General features: G+C 45.9%; 1 protein-coding gene across 4 annotated transcripts in view; it reads right to left on the reverse strand.

The window, feature by feature from the left end:
- The window catches only part of RUNX1 (RUNX family transcription factor 1), a 176576-nt gene that overhangs the window by 18063 nt on the left and 138437 nt on the right, over window positions 1–20076 (reverse strand). For all 4 annotated transcript variants that reach the window (XM_086632006.1, XM_086631998.1, XM_086632023.1 and 1 more), the window contains one exon: window positions 13606–13794. In XM_086632006.1, coding sequence (XP_086488132.1) covers window positions 13606–13794 — 189 coding nt within the window. The remainder of the gene's footprint in view (window positions 1–13605; window positions 13795–20076) is intronic.

A 20076-nucleotide genomic window follows, 5' to 3' on the forward strand; every position in this document is an offset into this window, starting at 1 on the left:
ATCTCTGCACCTTTCAAAACTCACTGGACGTCAGTAGGGTTGCAGTGCCTCACGCTCTCCTTTTTTACTTCCTACTTTCCTCCTTGAAAGGTGTTTTGGGGCAAAGAACGGAGATTGCGGTAAGAGTCCAGGTGGGGAGGAATGAGAACACGCCCCTCCTCCCACCCAGCCCTCCATCTCCCCACTCCTGTCTGCACAGCCCTGGTGATGCAATCAGTGATGGCACTGGCAAAAATGGAGAAGATCGGGCGAGAAAGTGTAGAAAAAGGATGTGGCAAAGTCACTGAACTGTATGACTGATCTTTCACCTGGACAAGTGGCCCCAGTCCCTAACAGTACTGCAGGACTTCTGCCAACTCAGGAGGCTCAGTTAGCCTTTGCTGATACCTGGTAAACAGGTATGTGGGGAGAGTCTGGATGGCCACTCTGCATTTTCAGACTGTTTCAGAAGTAGGGACTGAGCTCGTGCTCCAAGGAAATGCTCAGCCACATGCCTCCTGTCTGAGTTGGTGAAAAATTGCCACTAACATTGTAAATGGAAAAAAACGGGTACGGGACAGGTCTGCAGCCCCTGCCTTCCTCTGCCATTCATCCTCAGTGGGAAGAAGGACGCAACAGAAAGAGCAGGAAAAGGCTCCAGTTTAGGAGCAGAAGTACTACCTAAGCAGAACAAAGCTACAAAACAAATCTGACTTCATTTTGACATGACACTTTTAAAGAAATAGCCAACAACACAGTTTCCAGAGGATGTATGTCTAAGACATCTGAGCAACAGAACTGGAGGAGGGACAGTGGATGAAAGGAGACCACAAGGGCAAAGATGGATGACCAAGACAAAGATCAGACTCCTGTCCTCAACTCGGGAGTGAATGGTGTCTGGAGCCAGACTAGTCCTCCACCCAGGCTGAGCTGCTTCAGTGCCAGGAAGAAAAGGATCTCAGCTGTGCTAGCATCCAAGCCCAGCACCTTTCACAACCTCTGAGATCTCAAGAAACAGCCCCCAAATGCTAGGTAAATGGCACAGGTGCTAGGACACTGGTAAGAAGCTATTAATAGTGCTAACTCAGCTGGAGATGAACTTCCCAGAAAGTGTGCAACAAACTAGGTGCCCATCTCACATGCTTAATCCACCAGGCATGGTCCTACAGAACACATCCCTGGAGACCAAGCCTTAGTCACAGTTAACTGCCAGGATTTAGCTATACTTCCCATAAGCACTCCATCGGCCTTGTTTTGTAAATATATTTTCCCATAAAGAAAAGAGGGGCATGCTGCATCAAGGCATGGAGAACGTGTCTTGTGAGGAGACAGCATTTCCTCAGTCCTCTCTTTATTTTTTTTTCCCCTCTTCTTCAAATGTGAAAAATAAGTTGTATGACAGCCTTTGGTGGAGATGTGTGCAACAAGGCCTTCATTGTCTCAGACAGGTGTGAGATTGGAATTGATTCAGCGCCAACAGTCCCAGTATCAGAGCCAGCTCTGTGAACTGAAAACATACACCAACCATCCAGTAATACCACTGCAGCCAGCCAGAGACTCAACAATTTAAGGCTTAACACACACACAACATAAATCAGATGAGGATGTACCAGCCAACCGTCAGCTTCTTGGGCAGATGCCTGCAGACCGTCTGTGCAGATCAGACCTTGCCTGTTTCGGTTATTGGAAACATTTTTTTTATTTATTTTTTTATTTTATGTAAAGATGAGAGGCTGGGTGGAGCAGCTAGCTCAGACACATTTACATTTGCCCTATCTTGCCCCAACAGCCCTCCTTTGCTTGCTGTTTGGAGGCAGTCCTTCTTGTAAAGTCACTTTATTCCGAGTGCAGGAGGGAAGGAACTACATCTTGGGGAAATGTTTAATGTACAAATACAAAAATCACATGGACACGCACTCGGTATGCACCACCCTCACGAAACAAAACCGTTCCCTTCCATGGGAGTTTAGGAGGCTCTGAACATGATCAAACAAGCACAAGAATTAGCACAGCTGTTTTTCTTTTCTTTCTTTTCTTTCTTTCTTTCTTTCTTTCTTTCTTTCTTTCTTTCTTTCTTTCTTTCTTTCTTTCTTTCTTTCTTTCTTTCTTTCTTTCTTTCTTTCTTTCTTTCTTTCTTTCTTTCTTCTTTCTTTTTCTTTCTTTCTTTCTTTCTTCTTTCTTTCTTTCTTTCTTTCTTTCTTTCTTTCTTTTTCTTTCTTTCTTTCTTTCTTTCTTTCTTTCTTTCTTTCTTTCTTTCTTTCTTTCTTTCTTTCTTTCTTTCCTTCCTTCCTTCCTTCCTTCCTTCCTTCCTTCCTTCCTTCCTTCCTTCCTTCCTTCCTTCCTTCCTTCCTTCCTTCCTTCCTTCCTTCCTTCCTTTTCTTTCTTTCTTTCTTCCATGGATACGTTTCCTTCACTTTTCCAGGAAAACCTGTTTTCACGCTCTCTCCTCTCTGCCTTTACCTCTCTCACCTACTTCAATCTAATCCCTGCTCTATGTCTGGCTGCGTTAGTCACCCCGGTGAGGGCAAGAGAGGGCAGTGCCGGTGGCCTCCCACTCCTCCTCGAGGCTCTGGCACCTTCAGGGAGAGATCTCATGTGGCATCCTGCCACCCCAGCCTTGGTCACCTGTGGGTGACCCATGGACACGCTGCTGATGGCTGGGCCCTCCACTGTGCCAGAGGCATCCAGTGAGCCCTGCTCTGCCGGATTTCTCCCCGTGCCCTGGCAGCTCAGTTGTAACTGCCCTTGATGCCAGTGCAAGCCCTTCTCCATTTCTCCAGCTCCTCCATCCTTGAGGAGCGTACCAGGCTCGTGCATTTTGTAGCACAGATGGGCAGTGCTCGCGGTCCCTTGTCGAGTGAAGGGAGGACTGACAGGAGGCTTCCCTGGGCCAGGGCTGACTCCTGCAGGTCCCAGGCTGGTCTGCTGCCACATCCACCTGTGCGACTTATCTGCTGGCCGGGCAACGGGAGAGGGCTTGCAAGGGTGGAGGCTTGGAAGAGCCATCAACACAAGAGCAACCTGGTGCAACCACCCAGGTACGTGCTTAAAGCTGAAGGCAGCAGAAAGAGAACTTTTCAAAAAAAGTGTTTGCAGAGGAGGGGTAAAAATGACAATACACTAGCGATCCGTTTGTATCTCGGTGATCATTAGTTGGAAAATTTTGGTTTACACTCACTTGAATTGTATCCCTCCCTTTTGTGTGGTTCCTTTTCAAGTTAACACAAGTGTTCACTTTCATAATGTATGGCAGAGCAGAACTGTTTTGTGGTGGATACTTTCCTCCGTGGTCTAATTAATACTGAGTTTGAATTTGCAGACGGTTTTGCAAGTAAAATTGCTTATGTATATATTGGTCTCAAGGATATCAAAGAAACTATTCTTTTGAGCAGTTATTCACGTGCTTTACTGCAGAATGAGGATCATCATTTGAACTTGGGATTTTTAAAACTAAATATAATTTGGTAACCTTATGCAATGAGAACTGGAATAACCATAAATGCTCCACTTGCTCAGCTAGCTGTAAATCATCATTAGACTAATAAAACAAAGCATCGTTTCTGACAAAATGTCGTTGTTCCTACAGTCCAAAGAACATAGCAGGTTGCAGCAGCTTCTCTGAATACTGGAAACTTATCGATGAACAAAGCAGTATATATATATATAAATTGTGTTACTATGCAAAGGACTTTTGGTTTCATTGTTTTTTGTTGGCAACGATCACCTGAATTTCATCTGCAAGAAACTAAGGCAACCTAAACCAGCCAAGTCATATCCAAAAGCTCTGATAATTGCAATTACTTAAACACGCAGAGGATGCAAGCTACAATGGCTTATAGTCTAAAGCATGCCTAGCGATCCAGTTCCACTTTTGGGTACCTAATCAAAGACATTTGAAGCATCTCTTTTGCAGAAATCCAGGCTCCTTGAAAGTGCCTGGAGTTGAGCACCAAAACCTGGAAGCTCTCGGAACTGCCAATGTTGGACCGAGTATCTTGCCCAACACAGAAAAAACAAGTAAACCTCTGAAACCGACCAAGGCACTTACTGTTGGAAGTCAAGCTGACTCTGACAGCAAACCCACAATTTTTTAATGGACCTATTTCCTATGCTTTTGTTTTTCAATGCTTTTAAGAGAAGAGTTGTATAAATAGAATGAAAATGGTCAGATGGAGACAATCATCTATTTGACTATATAATGTGCACTTCCCCACATAACTGATTGTTTTACCGAGCACATCCAAGCCCATTGTTCTTTGCATATGAACAATCTCCATTTATAGGGGTCATAATATACTGAATACACAGGGAAAATTTATAAATAAGTTTGCTAAGGGTGTACTGTGTACTCAGTCACGTAAAAAGAGCTCTGAGAACTCTCTAACCACGTGGGATGGTTAGAGAAGATCTGCTTGACGCAACATCTTATTAAAGGCAGGGCAGCGAAAGAGGCGAGGGCATGTCTGCACTTGATGCTTCGTTTGAAAGGAGCCCACTCCTCCACAGATAAATCCCACCAGTGATGAAAGCAGAGACTGCGCCAGTCCTCCTGCGTGCAAAGCCCCTTGGCTGCTATGAGCACCAGTGGCAGCTGCAGCCTCCTGTGGAGCAAAAGGGGTTGATTTCACTCCATCCAAACCTAGCTGTCTGCACCAACCCAGACCACGCAGACTCTGGATCCGGAGGTGGGGTTGTCACCTCAGAAACAAACATTCGAACACTAACTTGCGTGCTAGTCTCCTCGTTTCCTCCTTCTTTGTATTCTAGATGGCACAGAGTAAGGGTGTCTGTGGTCACTCTGCTCTAATGCCTCAGCATTTCAACTTTGGAAAGGCACAGTTCAGTACTTGAGGGAAAAGAATGCATTCAATTACAAAATCAGAGTGGTATCTTCTGGCACATGGGCAGCATCAGCTGAATAATAAGCTGGTTTCAGTGGGTGTTTGTTTTTAGGGTAAGGAGCTCTTATTTATTTTTTGTTTGTTTTATTTACCATGGAAGGTAATTTGAGCTCCGGTATCAAAACATGTCATGTTCTGCCAAGAGTGGATTAAAGAGGAGAATGCTGTGGAAAGAAACTGGGTTTGACAGTAAAGAACTGAGAGAGTTTTTATTTACTGGAGTTTTGCAATCAGCGCTTTTAATCTTCCTCACAATTGGGCTATTCAAAGGCCAAGAACATGCTTCAAGGGCCAGTGAGGAATAACCCAAAACCAAGGAGTAGCTGTCTCAGATGCTGAAATGCTATCAAACGCGTGGCCATGCGTTGCCACCCAAAGTTCAGGGCAGTGGGAGCACCTGCCTCTGGGGCAGGCAGGGATATTTGCTTTAGACATCTCCGGCATGCCAATGCCATGTGGGAGATGTAGCGCCGGGCAAGAGAAGCAGCGAGCCAGAATAAGGTGTTTCCAAGGAAAATAAGAGAGTCCAGTGCCCCAGCTAATCTCAACAGCAGACAGAACTGTCCCTGAAGGTACAGTGCGTTTAAGCTGCCATCCTCAAAGATGCTGAGCCTTCTCAGTCATCCCAGAAATGAGAAGGAGAGAAGAGCAGACAAAGGCTCCACCTCGGAGAGATGACTCCAGCACTGCCGTGCCACGAGAGAGCTAAAGGAGCGAGAAATGAGCCCGAGTACTTCATCTCTTTTCTCCAGCCATCACAGTGACCGCCAAGGACATTAACACTAGGCTGGCAGAGTCAACGCAGGCACAAGACTCCGGCGTTGGTTCAGAGAGTAGCTCCACTTTTGCAATGACATAACGGAGAAGTGACTTTGGCATGCTGAGTCGAAGATGACAAAACAAAACAAACCAGAGAGGATCGCTGTGCAAGTTAAAAACTGAAACGGGGATGCTTGTCCCTGCCTGCAAGCCCTGTTTCTCTTAGCAGTATCCATCAGCTCAGCGTTGTTCTCATGTGGTAACAGACATGGACTGATTAATGAAAAATAAAACGGTGGCTGGGTGCAAGCTGCCAAATTTTATAGGTGCCTAAAGATTCAGCTAGACAGCTAGAGGGATTTCCAAAGGCAGCACTGTAGCTGTCACCAGTTTCCCTGGAGCTTAGATGTTTGCACACTGTCAAAAATCTCGGTAAAGCATCTTTCTGATGTATTGAGTTGTCCTAAATTCTTTGTTAAAAATCAAGCTCTAAATAGCTTGCCGAAAGATATGCGGAATGAATTTGGCAAAACTTAGAACAAAATATAGATCTCTAAACTCCTCGATTTCTGCTTTAAAACCAAGAACCAAGATTTCTTTTTTTTTCTTTTTTTTTTTTTTTTTTTTAGTTAAAGTCATGCTTTAGGATGCTCTGTGCAGAGGACAAAAGGAAAAAAAAAAAACAAACAAGGAAAATTTGTGTAAGTGGAGATGTTGCTCAGGAACTGAGAACATATTTGTTGCCTTATCTACTGCTTTTTTAATCTCAGGAACTGCCAGGCAATTGGAATATGAAGATTGGTATCTTTTAAATATATCGACACTTGGAAATCTTCTGGATTAAACACCATTACATAACTCTTTCCATTAGTGCCTTAAGTTGATGAAAAAAACTAAACAATTTCAAGCCCTTTTTTACTTCTAGAGCTGAAGATGAGGAGGCAGGGGAGGCTCTTGAGCAAGACTTATGCCCCGGAGCTGAGCATGCTGCCTGCAACGCGGGCAGGTGTTGAGGAACTGGCTTCCTCACCTTGCTCTGCCCCAAGTGGGAACAGTCGGAGGAGGCACAAATCTGTGGCTGAAGGGGATGAATCCTCGAGGTGCACGGAAGGAAAAAGGGAAAAGCCTTCCCCTTAGCAGGCAAAACGTGAGGTGTCCAGTGCTGGTGCTGGAAAGCCATCTGAGCCTGCATCCCAGGTGGGATTTGTTCAGAGAACTGCTGAAGACCCGGTGGTCCAAGTGAGAGTAAGGAGTGCACTAAGAGTTTGCAAGAAAAGGTTGCATCTTGTCACTGAGATCCAACTGAGAAAAGAATTGAGAAGATCCCTGAGCCTCCTCCTGCCTGTCTCGGAGAAAGAAATATCTCTTGTTTTATCTCGGTGAAGCCACAGGTGCAGAGAATTGATTGAATGGAAGAAAATATGGGCCCAGGGAGCATTTCTTGGGCCCTGCAGCCCAGCCACATCTTGTGTTCTGCACTTACATAACATAGCAAGATCCATCATAAATTACGTCTTTCAGTCTTTAATAGCCCCTCTGGAAGGCTGCCAGGGCTGCTCTGATACCTAGGAATCATCTTCTAATTTCCAGCCTAAATTCATTGATGGTCAGTTTACTGAATAACCACTTGTTCTCGAGCCAACACTGTCCTTCCGTGCAAATGGTTCTCCTCCCTCCCCGATGTTGCATCTCTCTGCTGTGTTTATTGATTGCAGTTATCTTCCCTCTCAGTCTCTGATTCAGTAGACTGAATAAATCCAGCTCTGCTAACCTATTCTCTAAAGGAAGGTCTTTATTGCTCTTGTTGTACTAACAGCCCCCCTTTGCACCCCCTGCCACTCAAAATTTTTCTTGAACACTGGATGATCATTACTTCATCTGGACCTCAAAAGAGATTTTTCTAAAACTTTTCATACAGCTATTAATACAGTATCCCACCTACGATATCTCAAAAAGATAAAACTGCTGGCCCACTTCTGGCAGGCGAGGAGGGGACAGAGGAGATACCTAACACTGGACGGAGGGAACTCCTCGGGACTGCTCTTGTTCCTGGGCTACTGCTGGGTATCACCACTCATCTTGTGTGTCACGACACAACCAGCCCTGCAGATACGCAAAGTCTTGGCAGAGATAATGTGTCACAGTAACAAAATTTTATCCCTGTCAAAACTAGTATTTTGAGGGGACCCAAACGGTGTTATGATCTCTACAAATTGAATGGAAGACATGCTTCCTGCTGTAAGGAGCCTGTTTCCACATGGGATGAAATGACTGAGTGAAAAATGATGTTGAGAGCTGGAGCCAAGAAAAAATGGACACTATGCAGCTGTGGGTTATTTAGTTATATTAGGCACCTCTTGTGTATATCTTTACCTGACTGATATTTTCTAGTTTATATAATATATTCTATAACCTCGAAAACATTCTCCAAGATACAAATATGCAGGGTGTTAGATTCACGGCAAAATGAGAAGTCTCACTTGGCTAGAAATGCTGTACAACTTCTGTGCTTCTGCAGACGGTTTCTGCTGCTCCCTTTTAGTTTATGCTTTTTAAGGCAAACTTCCTAAAACATGCTTCAGTTTGGTCAGCACAAGTAACTCCTGACAAAAACAGGAGCACTTGTTCCTCCAGAGCTACAGGATGGATTCAGACACCCTTAAACAGGAGGTTTGTATATATTTGTTAACAGGGTGTGTGAAACAGGAGGTATTTTTCTCCAGAGTGGACTTCTATTAGACTGAATGGAAGGGGAATTGTTTTTCACATGCTAATCCAGTTCACATGCTTGTGTGCTCATCTCTTCAGATGCAAACTGGTTTATGACATGATAAATAGACAGCAGGGTGAGTCTGCTGCTAATGACTCTGTATCCCTTAAAAAGAAAAACTGCTGAGGTTACTCATGGCATCATATAAAAGTCCTATGTGCTGAGCAATAACTGTGAATCAAAGAAACATATTGTACTTTCAGTAAAAAGATATCTTCTCTCCTTTCTGACAGAGCCAGTTGAAACCCTTCCAGCTAAACAGATTTGGTTTGCAAAATATTTTGAGAAAACATCAGTATTTCAACAAACTTCCTGCGACCTCCCGGTGGCTGTGGCACTTGAGCTCTGGGTCCACATCACCAAGGTGGCTTCATCTCCTTCTTCTTCCCAACACAGGAGCTATTTGGTGTCTACTAGCATTGAAAAGAGGGGAAAGGAGAAAGAGCATCTCTCCTCCTTGCCTGAAGCAGGCTTCTGGCATGCGTTTGCCACGTTGACCACCCACCATGGAGGTGGGTGATGGAGGGGAGCTCCACCAAAGGGGTGTCCCCTGACCACTAGCAAAATGTATGCAATCTGGCTGGTGGTGGGGAAAGTATACTCTGGGGCTGGGGAGGAGGGCTCCCGCGCATCCAGGAGAAGCACTGGAGCTGGGGAGCTTGGCAGCCCTGGCTGTGCTGACTGGAAATAAATGACATACCCGCTGCCAGCTCCCGTGCTGCCCTTGCTATCCACCGGCACGACTCACCCACCGCTACTCCGCCGGCCGGGATGAGGCAGGAGTGGCGCTGATAGGAAAGGTGCCAAGCTCGATGCTGGGGAGTGTATTTTGGGATGGGGAGGTCAGGTGGTTAATCGAGTGGAAACGGGATGATACGCTGTTAAAGCGCCATGTACTCGCTCTGCAAGCACGCCAGGTTAAGGAAAGACGGGGAGACGCAGACGTGCCCAAGGAGAACATAAAAATATGGGCATGTAGCGCATTGCACAACAGAAAGAGTTGGCGAGCCCCTAATCTTGAGAGCCTGTTTATCTGTTTTGGCAGGCAGCTACGAGCATGTCAATCTGAATTCTCAAAAGTGCCTGAAAACTGCATTTTGCCACAGCAAACTGCGGAGGCAGAACGGCAGCCCCGTCGAAGCCTGCCCTGAAACGCTGCCCTGTGCACATTTCTGACTCTGTTAACCTAAGGACTATTAAGCCGACGTAAAAGTGGAAATATTAAAAATCAGGGCAGGACACAGCTGTAGTAGGGACAAAGCCATTTTAATTCCTTGGGCTTAAACGCCGCCCTTGACTCCACTCCTGTGTTTCCCAGGTTCATGGGAACCCTGATAAACTTGGGCTGGTTTTGGTGGAACAAGATTACGATAGCAAGGACCTTGAAATGTCTCTTAAACAAAGCGTATTGCACCTGGAGGAAGACAAAAGGCTGGCTTGTAACAAAATAATCTCTCAGTCGTTATGTTTCGTGCTAATTCAAAGAGCTGATCTTTAAATGATCTCTCTTGCTTTGCTATCGGTGCTAATTCTGCTGCTTTGCTTAAAGATCTGTCAGCAATTTTATTACAGTCTCTTGTTTCCAGGGATTTTAGACTTGGTCATGAAAGCGTGGTCCCAGCTGAAACTTAACATATAAGGTTACAAAACTGAAAAAAAAAAAAGGAAAGAAAAAAGGCAAGCGAGCAAACTCAGATATTTTTAAGGCTATAAAAGTGTAAAAAGAACCAGACGCATGTAGCTTAAAGAGATTACAATGATTATATATTTTCCCTAGACAAAAGTAATAGCTTTATTTTATTTATTTTTTTAACCTGTGGGTAATTAATAAATCACCAGTTGGAAACATTGTTTGGGCTAATTTGGAAAAAAAAAGATTGAAGTTATTTAATTGCACATGCTTGTGGATGATATTCCTAACCCCACTAGTTGGAAATTTATTTGTGCAATTTATTAACTCAACATTAGCACCTCCAAAAGAATATCTTCTTAGCCTGATGACTTACACATTTAAAATATTTCTGTTGGACCTGAAAAAAATGATAGTGTAAAGGAACCATATAAATTCGTAGTTATGTAAAACTCCTAAATTACGGATCTATCTACTCTGGTTAACACTAACCACTGTAAAATCAGTAATTATGTATTTAGTATCTGGTTCAGGCTGTTGTTAGAAGAAACTCAACCATAATATAAAGATAGTTATATTTTTAGTTAGGATATCTATAAATCTAAATGCTCATCAAGGGTCTTAACTTTATAAACAACACTCCAGCACAGCTCACATGTCTCTATCTGTTTTCTTTTCCCCTCTGTACAAAGGAAGAGGTGAGTTAAGGTTGAAGCGTTGGCTGGGTTTGGAGATTTAACTGAATTTCCTTACTCTGTGCATGCAGGTCAAATCCTTTGACATTATACACTTGGTACTGGCACAAAGTGATCTTTCAACTTAAACCATGTGTGATGTGGTGGAAGGTTTTTCTTCCCTTCTGTTCCCCTTTGGTCTGTGAATTGGCTATGGTTAGATCTTTTAAATGAACAGGTGTACTTTCTCCCTCCTTGTGATATGAAAGAAGCATAAAACTCGATTATAGCAATTTATGGTCTCTTGACTTGCTTGGACTTGTATCCATGACACAAGCAGCTTTATGCTCAAATTCAAGACTTGGTAAAATAGGAAGTTAAAATTAACCTCAATCCTTTTATAGATGAAAACCTCAACAAATAAACAGTGGTTTAGTGGCATGGCAACCTGCCCCTTTAAATCCAAGAACTAGTCTGAGATGTCTATTTTGAGTTAGTTTTGTTTTTCAAAAAAAGATAATTGCACTTGGATGAACAGAGGAGTAGCCTGTGATTCACACTAGTGTGTGTTAAAGCAAAGTTTAATTCTACTACTTGGAAGTTAGCAATGTATGGGATTTTTATGCCTTATTTTATGCCTATATAAAAAGCACTGTGCTCCCTTCAGTGGGAGAGTTTCAACAGAAGTATTTCAGGACGTAAAGATGTGCAGACAGGTACAGCAATGCTATGGAGCAGGTCAGAAGCATTTTGGTTTTGGGGGCCTGTGTTCTGAAATGTAGCACTGTTTATTAAAAAATTTTTTAAAAAAGGAAAGAAAAGAAAATATCCTGACTCCCTAGAGGTCACACAGAAGATAAGCATGAAAACCAATCATCCTTTGAATGCAGGAAAAAATGATGGTTCCGGAGCTCCTTCCCTCCCTAGCCCTTTTCCCCTGCTGTGATAGCATGACCCTGAAAAGATGAGCCCTAGAAATTAAAAGGCGTCTGCAGCAGACACAGTCCCAAATGAGGGAGGCTGCAGTTTGGGGCTTATTCTACCGATAGTGACTGCAAGCCTCAACAAGTTGCTCAATGGATAACGCTCACATTTCGGAGGCAGAGGAAAAGGAGAACCGGGAGAAAGCAACGTGAGAGGTGAGGAGGACGGTATCAATGAGGAAACGTTAGCAGTTCGATTGCTGCCATTTTCTGAGCTATGTCCACAGGTGAAACACGTTAAAATCCTGTCTGCAAAGAGCAAAGCCGAGCAACATACTAAAACTATTTCTGGAGAGAGCAGCTGAATCCCTGGCTGAGCGTGAAAAGCCTATTGCTCTGAAGTCGTACAAGTGAGGGACTTTCACCGGGAACCAGGGAAGAGGGATACTCGATGTTAAACCCGATACTCTGCTAAGCATATAGTGTTCCCAAGAAGCTGAAGAATGCAAGTCGGCGACCAATACCTCCACCCACGTAGCCACTGGCTGCTGAGTAGCCATAATAATTTGTGCGTTTTCTTTTATAGGAACGGAGCTGTGAGCAGGAGAAACCCGATGTGGTTTGCTCCGCAAATCAGAAAACTGAGTGAGGGGACTGCCAGGGGCTGGGAGAGGTGCAGAGTTGGATCCTTTGCCTGAGCTGACCTGGCATGGCTCTGGAGGGAAAAGGAGCTGGGTGATCCTTCCAATGCTCTTTTTGCCTGCCTCTTTCTACAGTACAGCGCATGACAACGCGTCGATTTATTTCCCATGCGGCTCAAAAATGCCCGCATCTGCTCACAGCAAAGTCAACGGCAGATTTGCAGTAGATTTCACTAAGCCAAAGACCTCCCTAGTCCTGGGAATAAAAGGATGTAACAAGCATTTGCCTTAGGTAGGCGACAACCTTTTCTGCATGCAGCAAAGAGTACCCTGGTTTTAAAAATAAATGCCGAAAAAAAGAACTTATGTGGATTCACCGTAGCTATTTCTCCCCAAAACCTCAGCAGAGAACCTTGACTAAGGCCATTTCGTTCTGACTGGAAGAACAGAGGAAAACTCCATCAGGAACAGCGCTTGCTTAAACTATACTGTCCTGCACCCTCCCTTTAGGTGCATCTCACTATGAATCTGCATTTTGCTGTACATTTTGCAAAATCACAGATCAGCTGACGGTGTAGTGGCCTGATTCACTGCTCACCGAGTTCCAGCAGATCCTAAGGACAGAGTTGGTTTTAGCAGGGACAGACTCAGCTCTCACGGTGGCAGATGAGATTTCAAGCTAGATGACTTGGTTGACATTGGCATCATCCGAACCTGAGCCTCAAAGGAAATTTGACTCAGGCATCAATGTTTTGCAGGTTTTCATTCAAATAAAACCCACTGGACAACCACCGGCCACAGAAATACGCTCAAACCAGCCTGCCCATATTGATGTCTTAGCACTAAAAGGCCATCTTTGGGGATAAAGCACGTGGTAAACCTTTCTTTGCTACGGCCTTCCTGGGAAAGGTCAAAGCAAGGCGTTGACAGTATTTCTCTCTCATTCAGGCACAAAATGTAATTGATAAATATCCATCGGCAAATACACCTATACATAGAAAAAGGTCTGGCATAATGCATCTTTGCAAGAAAACAACTGCTTTCAAGATGTTACGGCTCTAGCATAGGTGAGGTTAACAAACACCGTGAGCTGTACGGGCACCATGAAGACGAGACAGTACAGACCCCTTAAAATCTGTCAGGTCTTTAGAAACACAGAAACATGTTAGGAAGCCCCTCCTTTCACTCATTAGAGGCTGTCACTCGTTAAAGGTGGCCAAAGAAAGTCCAGAAGAGATGGAGGGACAGGTGGGCAGCATCTGTGAGCCCCTGCGCTCCGCAGGCTGGTGAGGTGAGGGTGGGCGAGGGGGAGGATTTCAGGTACTTACCCTGAATCTGACTCTGAGGCTGAGGGTTAAAAGCAGTGGTGTGGTTCAAGGAGGCTCGTGGGTTGGGTGTGGGGGCTGGGTGGTGTGGGCTGACCCTCATGGTACGACGCAACTGCTCCAGTTCACTCAGGCGCTCTGAAAAGGACAAGCTCCCGGGCTTTGTCTGCTCATCTATTTTCTGACGATGTCCTATTGTGGGAGGGGGGGGAAAAAGATCAGAAAATCTCACTGATACATGAGGTCTCTTGACTTTTTTTCTTTTTTTTTATTTTTTTTAACCCCTCATCCACTGGCAAAGTACCTAACCAGCTAGTGGCCATCTGAAATTAAACTGAAACCACCTTTCTGCAAGCACAGAGACACAAACCAGCCATGCATTGCAACCGTATCATGGGGCAGCCCGAGACGTGGCCTACTCTGAAGGACTAGATCCACTGAAAACTGCAGTGCCTTAGATTCATAGATTCATAGATTTCTAGGTTGGAAAAGACCTTAGAGATCATCGAGTCCAACCATCCCTAATCCCCATTAAACCATATCCTCAAGTAGCTCATCCACCCTATTCTTAAACACATCCAGGGATGGGGACTCAACCACTTCCCTGGGCAGCCTATTCCAGTGGCTGACAACCCTTTCAGAGAAGAAATACTTCCTAACATCCAACCTGAATCTCCCCTGACTAAGCTTATGCCCATTTCCTCTTGTTCTATCTCCCATCACTAATGTAAAGAGCCCTTCCCCCACCTCCCCACCATCTTTTCTCAAGTATTTATAGGCCGTAATCAGGTCTCCCCTCAGCCTCCTCTTCTCCAGGCTAAACAGCCCCAACTCCCTTAGCCGCTCCTCATAAGTTTTATTTTCCAGCCCCTTGACCAGTTTAGTTGCCCTTCTTTGGACTCGTTCCAGGAGCTCAATATCTCTCTTAAAGCGAGGGGCCCAAAACTGGACACAATATTCCAGGTGCGGCCTCACCAGTGCCGAGTACAGGGGCAGGATCACTTCCCTGCTCCTGCTGGTCACACTATTCTTGATACATGCCAGTATCCCATTGGCCTTTTTGGCCACCTGGGCACACTGCTGGCTCATATCAAGCCGGTAGTCAACCAACACCCCCAGGTCCTTTTCCGCCAGGCAGCTCTCCAGCCACTCTTCCCCGAGCCTATAGCGATGCTTGGGGTTTTTATACCCCAAGTGAAGGACTCTGCACTTGGCCTTATTAAAGCTCATGCCATTGGCCTCAGCCCAACGATCCAGTCTGTTCAAATCCCTCTGAAGGGCCTCCCTACCCTCGAGCAGATCGACACAGCCTCCCAGCTTGGTGTCGTCCGCAAATTTACTGAGGGTACATTCAATCCCCTCATCCAGGTCATTGATAAAGATGTTAAACAGAACTGGACCCAGCACTGAGCCCTGGGGAACCCCACTGGTGACCGGCCTCCAGCCGGATTTAGCCCCATTTACCACCACTCTTTGGGCCCGGCCATCCAGCCAGTTTTTCACCCAAAGGAGGGTGTGCCTATCCAGGCCAGCAGTTACCAGTTTCTCCACCAGAACACTATGAGAAACTGTATCAAAGGCTTTACTGAGGTCCAGGAAAACTACATCCACAGCCCTTCCCTCGTCAACCAGGCGGGTCACCCTGTCATAGAAGGTGATCAGGTTTGATTGGCAAGACCTGCCTTTCATAAACCCATGTTGACTGGGCCTGATCACCCGGTTAACCTGTATGTGCTCATTAATAGCACTCAAGATAACCTGTTCCATGACTTTGCCCGTCACCGAGGTCAGACTGACAGGCCTGTAGTTCCCCGGATCCTCCTTTCGCCCTTTTTTGTAAATGGGGGTAACATCCGCCAGCCTCCAGTCCAGCGGAACTTCCCCAGTGAGCCAAGACTGCCCAAAGATAATGGACAGGGGTTTGGCAATGACATCCGCCAGCTCTCTCAGGACTCTCGGGTGGATACCATCAGGCCCCATAGACTTGTGGGCATCCAGCCGAAGGAGCAGATCCTTGACCCGTTCCTCTTGGATCACAGGAGCTTCGATCTGCTCTCCCTCCCCACACTCAGACACCAAAGGCCAGCTCACCTGGGAACTGCTGACCTTATTATTAAAGACTGAGGCAAAGAAGGCATTAAGGACCTCAGCCTTGTCCTCATCCCTAGTGACTAACGTACCCCCTGAGTCCAGTAGGGGCTGGAGGTGATCTTTAGCCCTCCTTTTGTTATTAATATATTTATAGAAAGACTTTTTGTTGTCCCTTACGGAGCAGGCTAGTCTAAGTTCCAATTGGGCTTTTGCCTCCCTGATTATCTCCCTACATGTCCTAACTTCCTCCCTGTGTTGATTCCTGGATGCCTGCCCATTCTTCCAAGACTTGTAGACATCCCTTTTTCTTTTGAGATGTTCCCAAATCTCCTTTGTTATCCAAGCTGGTTTTCTACCCCGGCGGCTCGACTTCCGGCACACAGGGACAGCCTTCTTACACCTCACACTGGGAGAGGAGGACTTTTTATAGGAAGGACAATCTGCAGGGTTGCATTACAAGAGGAAACGTCTAGTGGCCCCCGTGCCAAACTTGTACCAGAGTAACTCCTCAAAAATTCAATCCCTGATTGTGATAAGGTACCAGAATTAGACAAGTACTATGGCGCTATAAAATAGCAAACTCAAACAAATCCCATTTTTGGATCCTTTAGCAATGGATTTACAGACAGAAACAGGAAAGAAACACCAGAAGCTGGCAGAATTGAAACTGCAGGATAAAGAAATCTCTTTTTCAGTGGCATCGGGTGCTTCCAAAACATGAGGTCCCACTGCACACCTGACTATAGGAGAGCAGATATTGACATTACAGCATTGGCCAGTGCACAGCGGACTTGGCCATGGCCACATGGAAGTTAGGGGGTCCAGCACTCCCCAGGGCAGTCCTTGGAGCAGTCTCCAGGAAGCTCCGGTGCTGCAGCCCCATGGGGCTGGGAGGGGATGTGGAAGACACTGGAAAGGCTCAGCTCCAGTGCAGCATCAGACCATGTCCAGATTCAGCTGGAAGGGCAGACGTATCTCATCACAGGCAGGACTGGTTTCAAGATAAGCCTTAGCTAGCAGCAGCGCACGGTGCGCAAGGACTAAGGAAATGCATTTCTAACTGTTGCCTGTGGCTGCCTTCTGCTCTGGAATCCTTTGTGTGTAACCACAAAGACTACACACAGAGCATACAAGAGGGCCATCTCGTCTGCTGGAGCACTTACTCTCCGGTGGGCATGCTGAAAGCACAAATCTGAAATTCTCTTTCCACCCTCTCAAGAGTTAACCTATTGCCACGACTTTGCAAACCACTTTTGTGTCCATTGGTTTCCAGCTTTATGAGATATCCTTCAAAAGGCAGGTATCTTGTCCTAGAAGGCTGCTGATGCTACTTTTTGAGGCTGAAATGGAAACCTCCCTAGCAGATTTGTGTTTGGTGAAATGTCTGAAATGGGATGGTTCAGCCCCCTTCGCAACCAGGTGGAATCAAAATTTTCCCTTTTAATTTCCCCTCATCCTCAAAAGGATTTTTTCTTCTTAAAGATCACAGAAAACAGCCCTTGAGCAGAAAGCCCAAAAGCAGACTGTCTCTGGCACATAAGTCATCCTTTCAAAGACACTCTCTCTAAATGGAGAGCAAGATACTGACTGCAATGGGACTGTGACAACATCTCCTGAACTCACCCGTATTTAGTCAATGGAGTAGGATCCTCAGCTACAAAAATGTCATTTGTGTACCTTCTGCTTGGGGACCTTCCTGTGGAGCAGTGGATATCATCGTCCCTTCTTTTCCCATAAACCCAATCCCATTTCTGCATTTTGTATTTGTCTCAGGAAATCAGCTACCTCATGAATCTTTGTGGCTGATCCCTTCCTCTTCTTCCCATAGGACACTGTCACCCTGACAGAAATGCATGTCAAATCTCTAGCCCAGAGGTCAAACATCTTTTTTTTCTGCTTGTTCCCTTGAAGAAGGTGGCATTATCCTTGGTTTCTTCTGAACACCATAGTTTGCCGTCTATCTGCTCCCAAATTTTGTTTTCTTGTCATGAAGGGTTGCCTTCTGCCACTTGCTTTGCACCTCCGTCCTCCCTTCAAGGAGGCCAGTGCTGTTCTTATGGTGAGTCCTCTCTCAACTCACGGCTACAGCAGTGAAACAGACTGACACAAAACTCCTGAAAACTATGCATCATGCCCTATTCCACACATCTCTGTAGTATCTAATAAACAAACCTTCATAAACATTCAGCTTCCAATTCTGAGTATCAGTGAATAAGCACCAAAAGACCTCTGAAGAGCTCTGTATGCCCCTTACTCTACAGAGTACTCTTTCAAGCCACCCTGACAGCCCAATCAAGACACAGGACCGTTTTATGCAGTAAAAGGAAAATGTGCATTTAAAAGCAGTCCCCAGTAGCTGCATTTCTAAAATTAAATTTTATAACTTGTATTATGGTTCCAAATCGCAGTGGCTCGGCGTTTCTTCCTGTTGCCAGGCCCTTTGGCACAGCTTGTACTGTCTCAGATTCCACACTGTGCTGTAAATTATCCCAAGGGGGAGTGGGTGGGGAATCAAAATATAAAAAGACATATTATATAGTAGCAGTTTCATCATTAAAGAAACCCACTAGGGCTTTCAAAATAAAAAAAAAAAGGAGGGGAGAAGTTAAGAAAGATGAAAAAGACTTTTATCGGACATTCTGGTTGGTCAAGAGCAAACGCTTCATTTGTCAGCAGCGCAAAGCTGGATGCTGCCTCCAGCCTTGGGCTCTCAACCCAGGACTTGAATGCAAACACGCAGAGTCATACAAGATGTGTAAAATACCTCATACATTTGGATTATTTTAAGCTTCAGTGGGCTGAACCCAGGGCTCGCAGAGCCAAGAGCCAGATCCTTCCAAATCCATCCCCTCCGACGTAATTAATTCCTAATTTCAAATTCCGCTCAGACATCTTCTGCTTTTAAGCGGGTGCACCAAGGCCAAGTTTGAACCCCCGCTACTCTGCCTTCCCCTTCTACCTCCCTGGCGCTGCCGTCTCGGCATCCGGAGTTTTCCCTGCCTGGCATGAAGCCATGCGCAGCGGCAGCACGAGCCCGTTTGCTAGCAGCCCCGCTCCGAGGTGAGCGGTTCCTCGGGAGCCAAGAGGACAAGGGCCGCATTAAGGCCATCAAGGCAGGAATCAACTTTCCTGCTTTGAACCTAGCTCAGGCACCAAATTTGTGCAGAGCTGGCAGGGCAGGCAAACCCCGGCTCTCTCTCAACAAGACAGCGAGCAGGTGGCGAGCAGGGCCAATTAACCCAGGCACAGCATCCTCCCGAGGTCACTGCAGGGCACCCTGTTCCCAGGCCAGCTCCCTCTCAGCCGACGGGAGCATCCCTTGCCCGTCTCTGCAACACGCGTCCGCTGAGTGAAACTCTCGGACGCTTCCACCCAGCCCTGCTCTGCCCTAGACCATCCTGCTGAATTTTGGGCGTTGAAGGGGCATGTCTCAGCTAGCAGTCTCCTGCACGGAGTCTCCTCTGTAGCATGAGGGTACTAGCGGGGCATCAGCACACCCAAGATCTGCCTCATCCCTTGGGCTTGTGGAGATCCCACTTGTGTCAATGCATTTGGGGAGGAAAGACCAGTGCCAGCAGGCTCCTTCTCAGGGGAACTCTGCCATTGTCTTCATACATACATTGCAATTTTTGGTGGGAACTACCTAGAATCAACACCAGGCAATTGTCGCCCCAAGATGCAGCTCCAAAAATGGCTCTTTTTTTTTTATTTCCCCCTCTCCCAATCAAAAGAGCTGTTTAACTTTTTCTCCCTTGCTGACTGCTGCAGGTAGCATCACAGAACCTGTTTTGCATGAAGGTCTGCAGCAGGAAAGTAAAGAACTGTGTCAGAAAAATGTAACAAATATAAATGTTTTTCCCAAGCCACTATAAATGCACAGGCTGAGCTTTCCTAGGGTGACTTGTATTTTCGTGTTTATAGCTTTACTTTGAAGTTACCTTCTAAACACCTTGAGCAGGCAAGTTATCCTCGCTTCACCCCTGTAAAGGACTATTATTATCCCCCTTTTACAGGTGGAAAACTGAGTGACAGAGAAATTAGGTGACTTGCCCGCAGTCAGGCAGTGACCCTGTGGCAGACGCTTGCCTCCCGGCTCAGCACGGTGGCCACAAGCCCAGACTCCCCCTTCACAGGAGAGCAGCGCGATGCAGGATGACAAAGAGCAGCAGGAAACTGCTGGGAAACCGGTGTGGCTCTGCTGAGCTGGCAGCTTGGCCAGGAGGATCTGCCACTTTCACAAATCAGACGGGATTTTATAGAAGTCACTCAAACTCCTAGCTGTTGAACAAAGAAGAGCTTGGCCCTGAGCTTGCAGAACTGCGCGAAAGAGCCGGTTTGCCACAAGACAACACCGCTGTCCTCTTTTCCTCCCCACACCCTCGT

Source organism: Tauraco erythrolophus, chromosome 1 (genome assembly GCF_009769465.1).
Source record: "Tauraco erythrolophus isolate bTauEry1 chromosome 1, bTauEry1.pri, whole genome shotgun sequence".
Classification (NCBI taxonomy): domain Eukaryota; kingdom Metazoa; phylum Chordata; class Aves; order Musophagiformes; family Musophagidae; genus Tauraco; species Tauraco erythrolophus.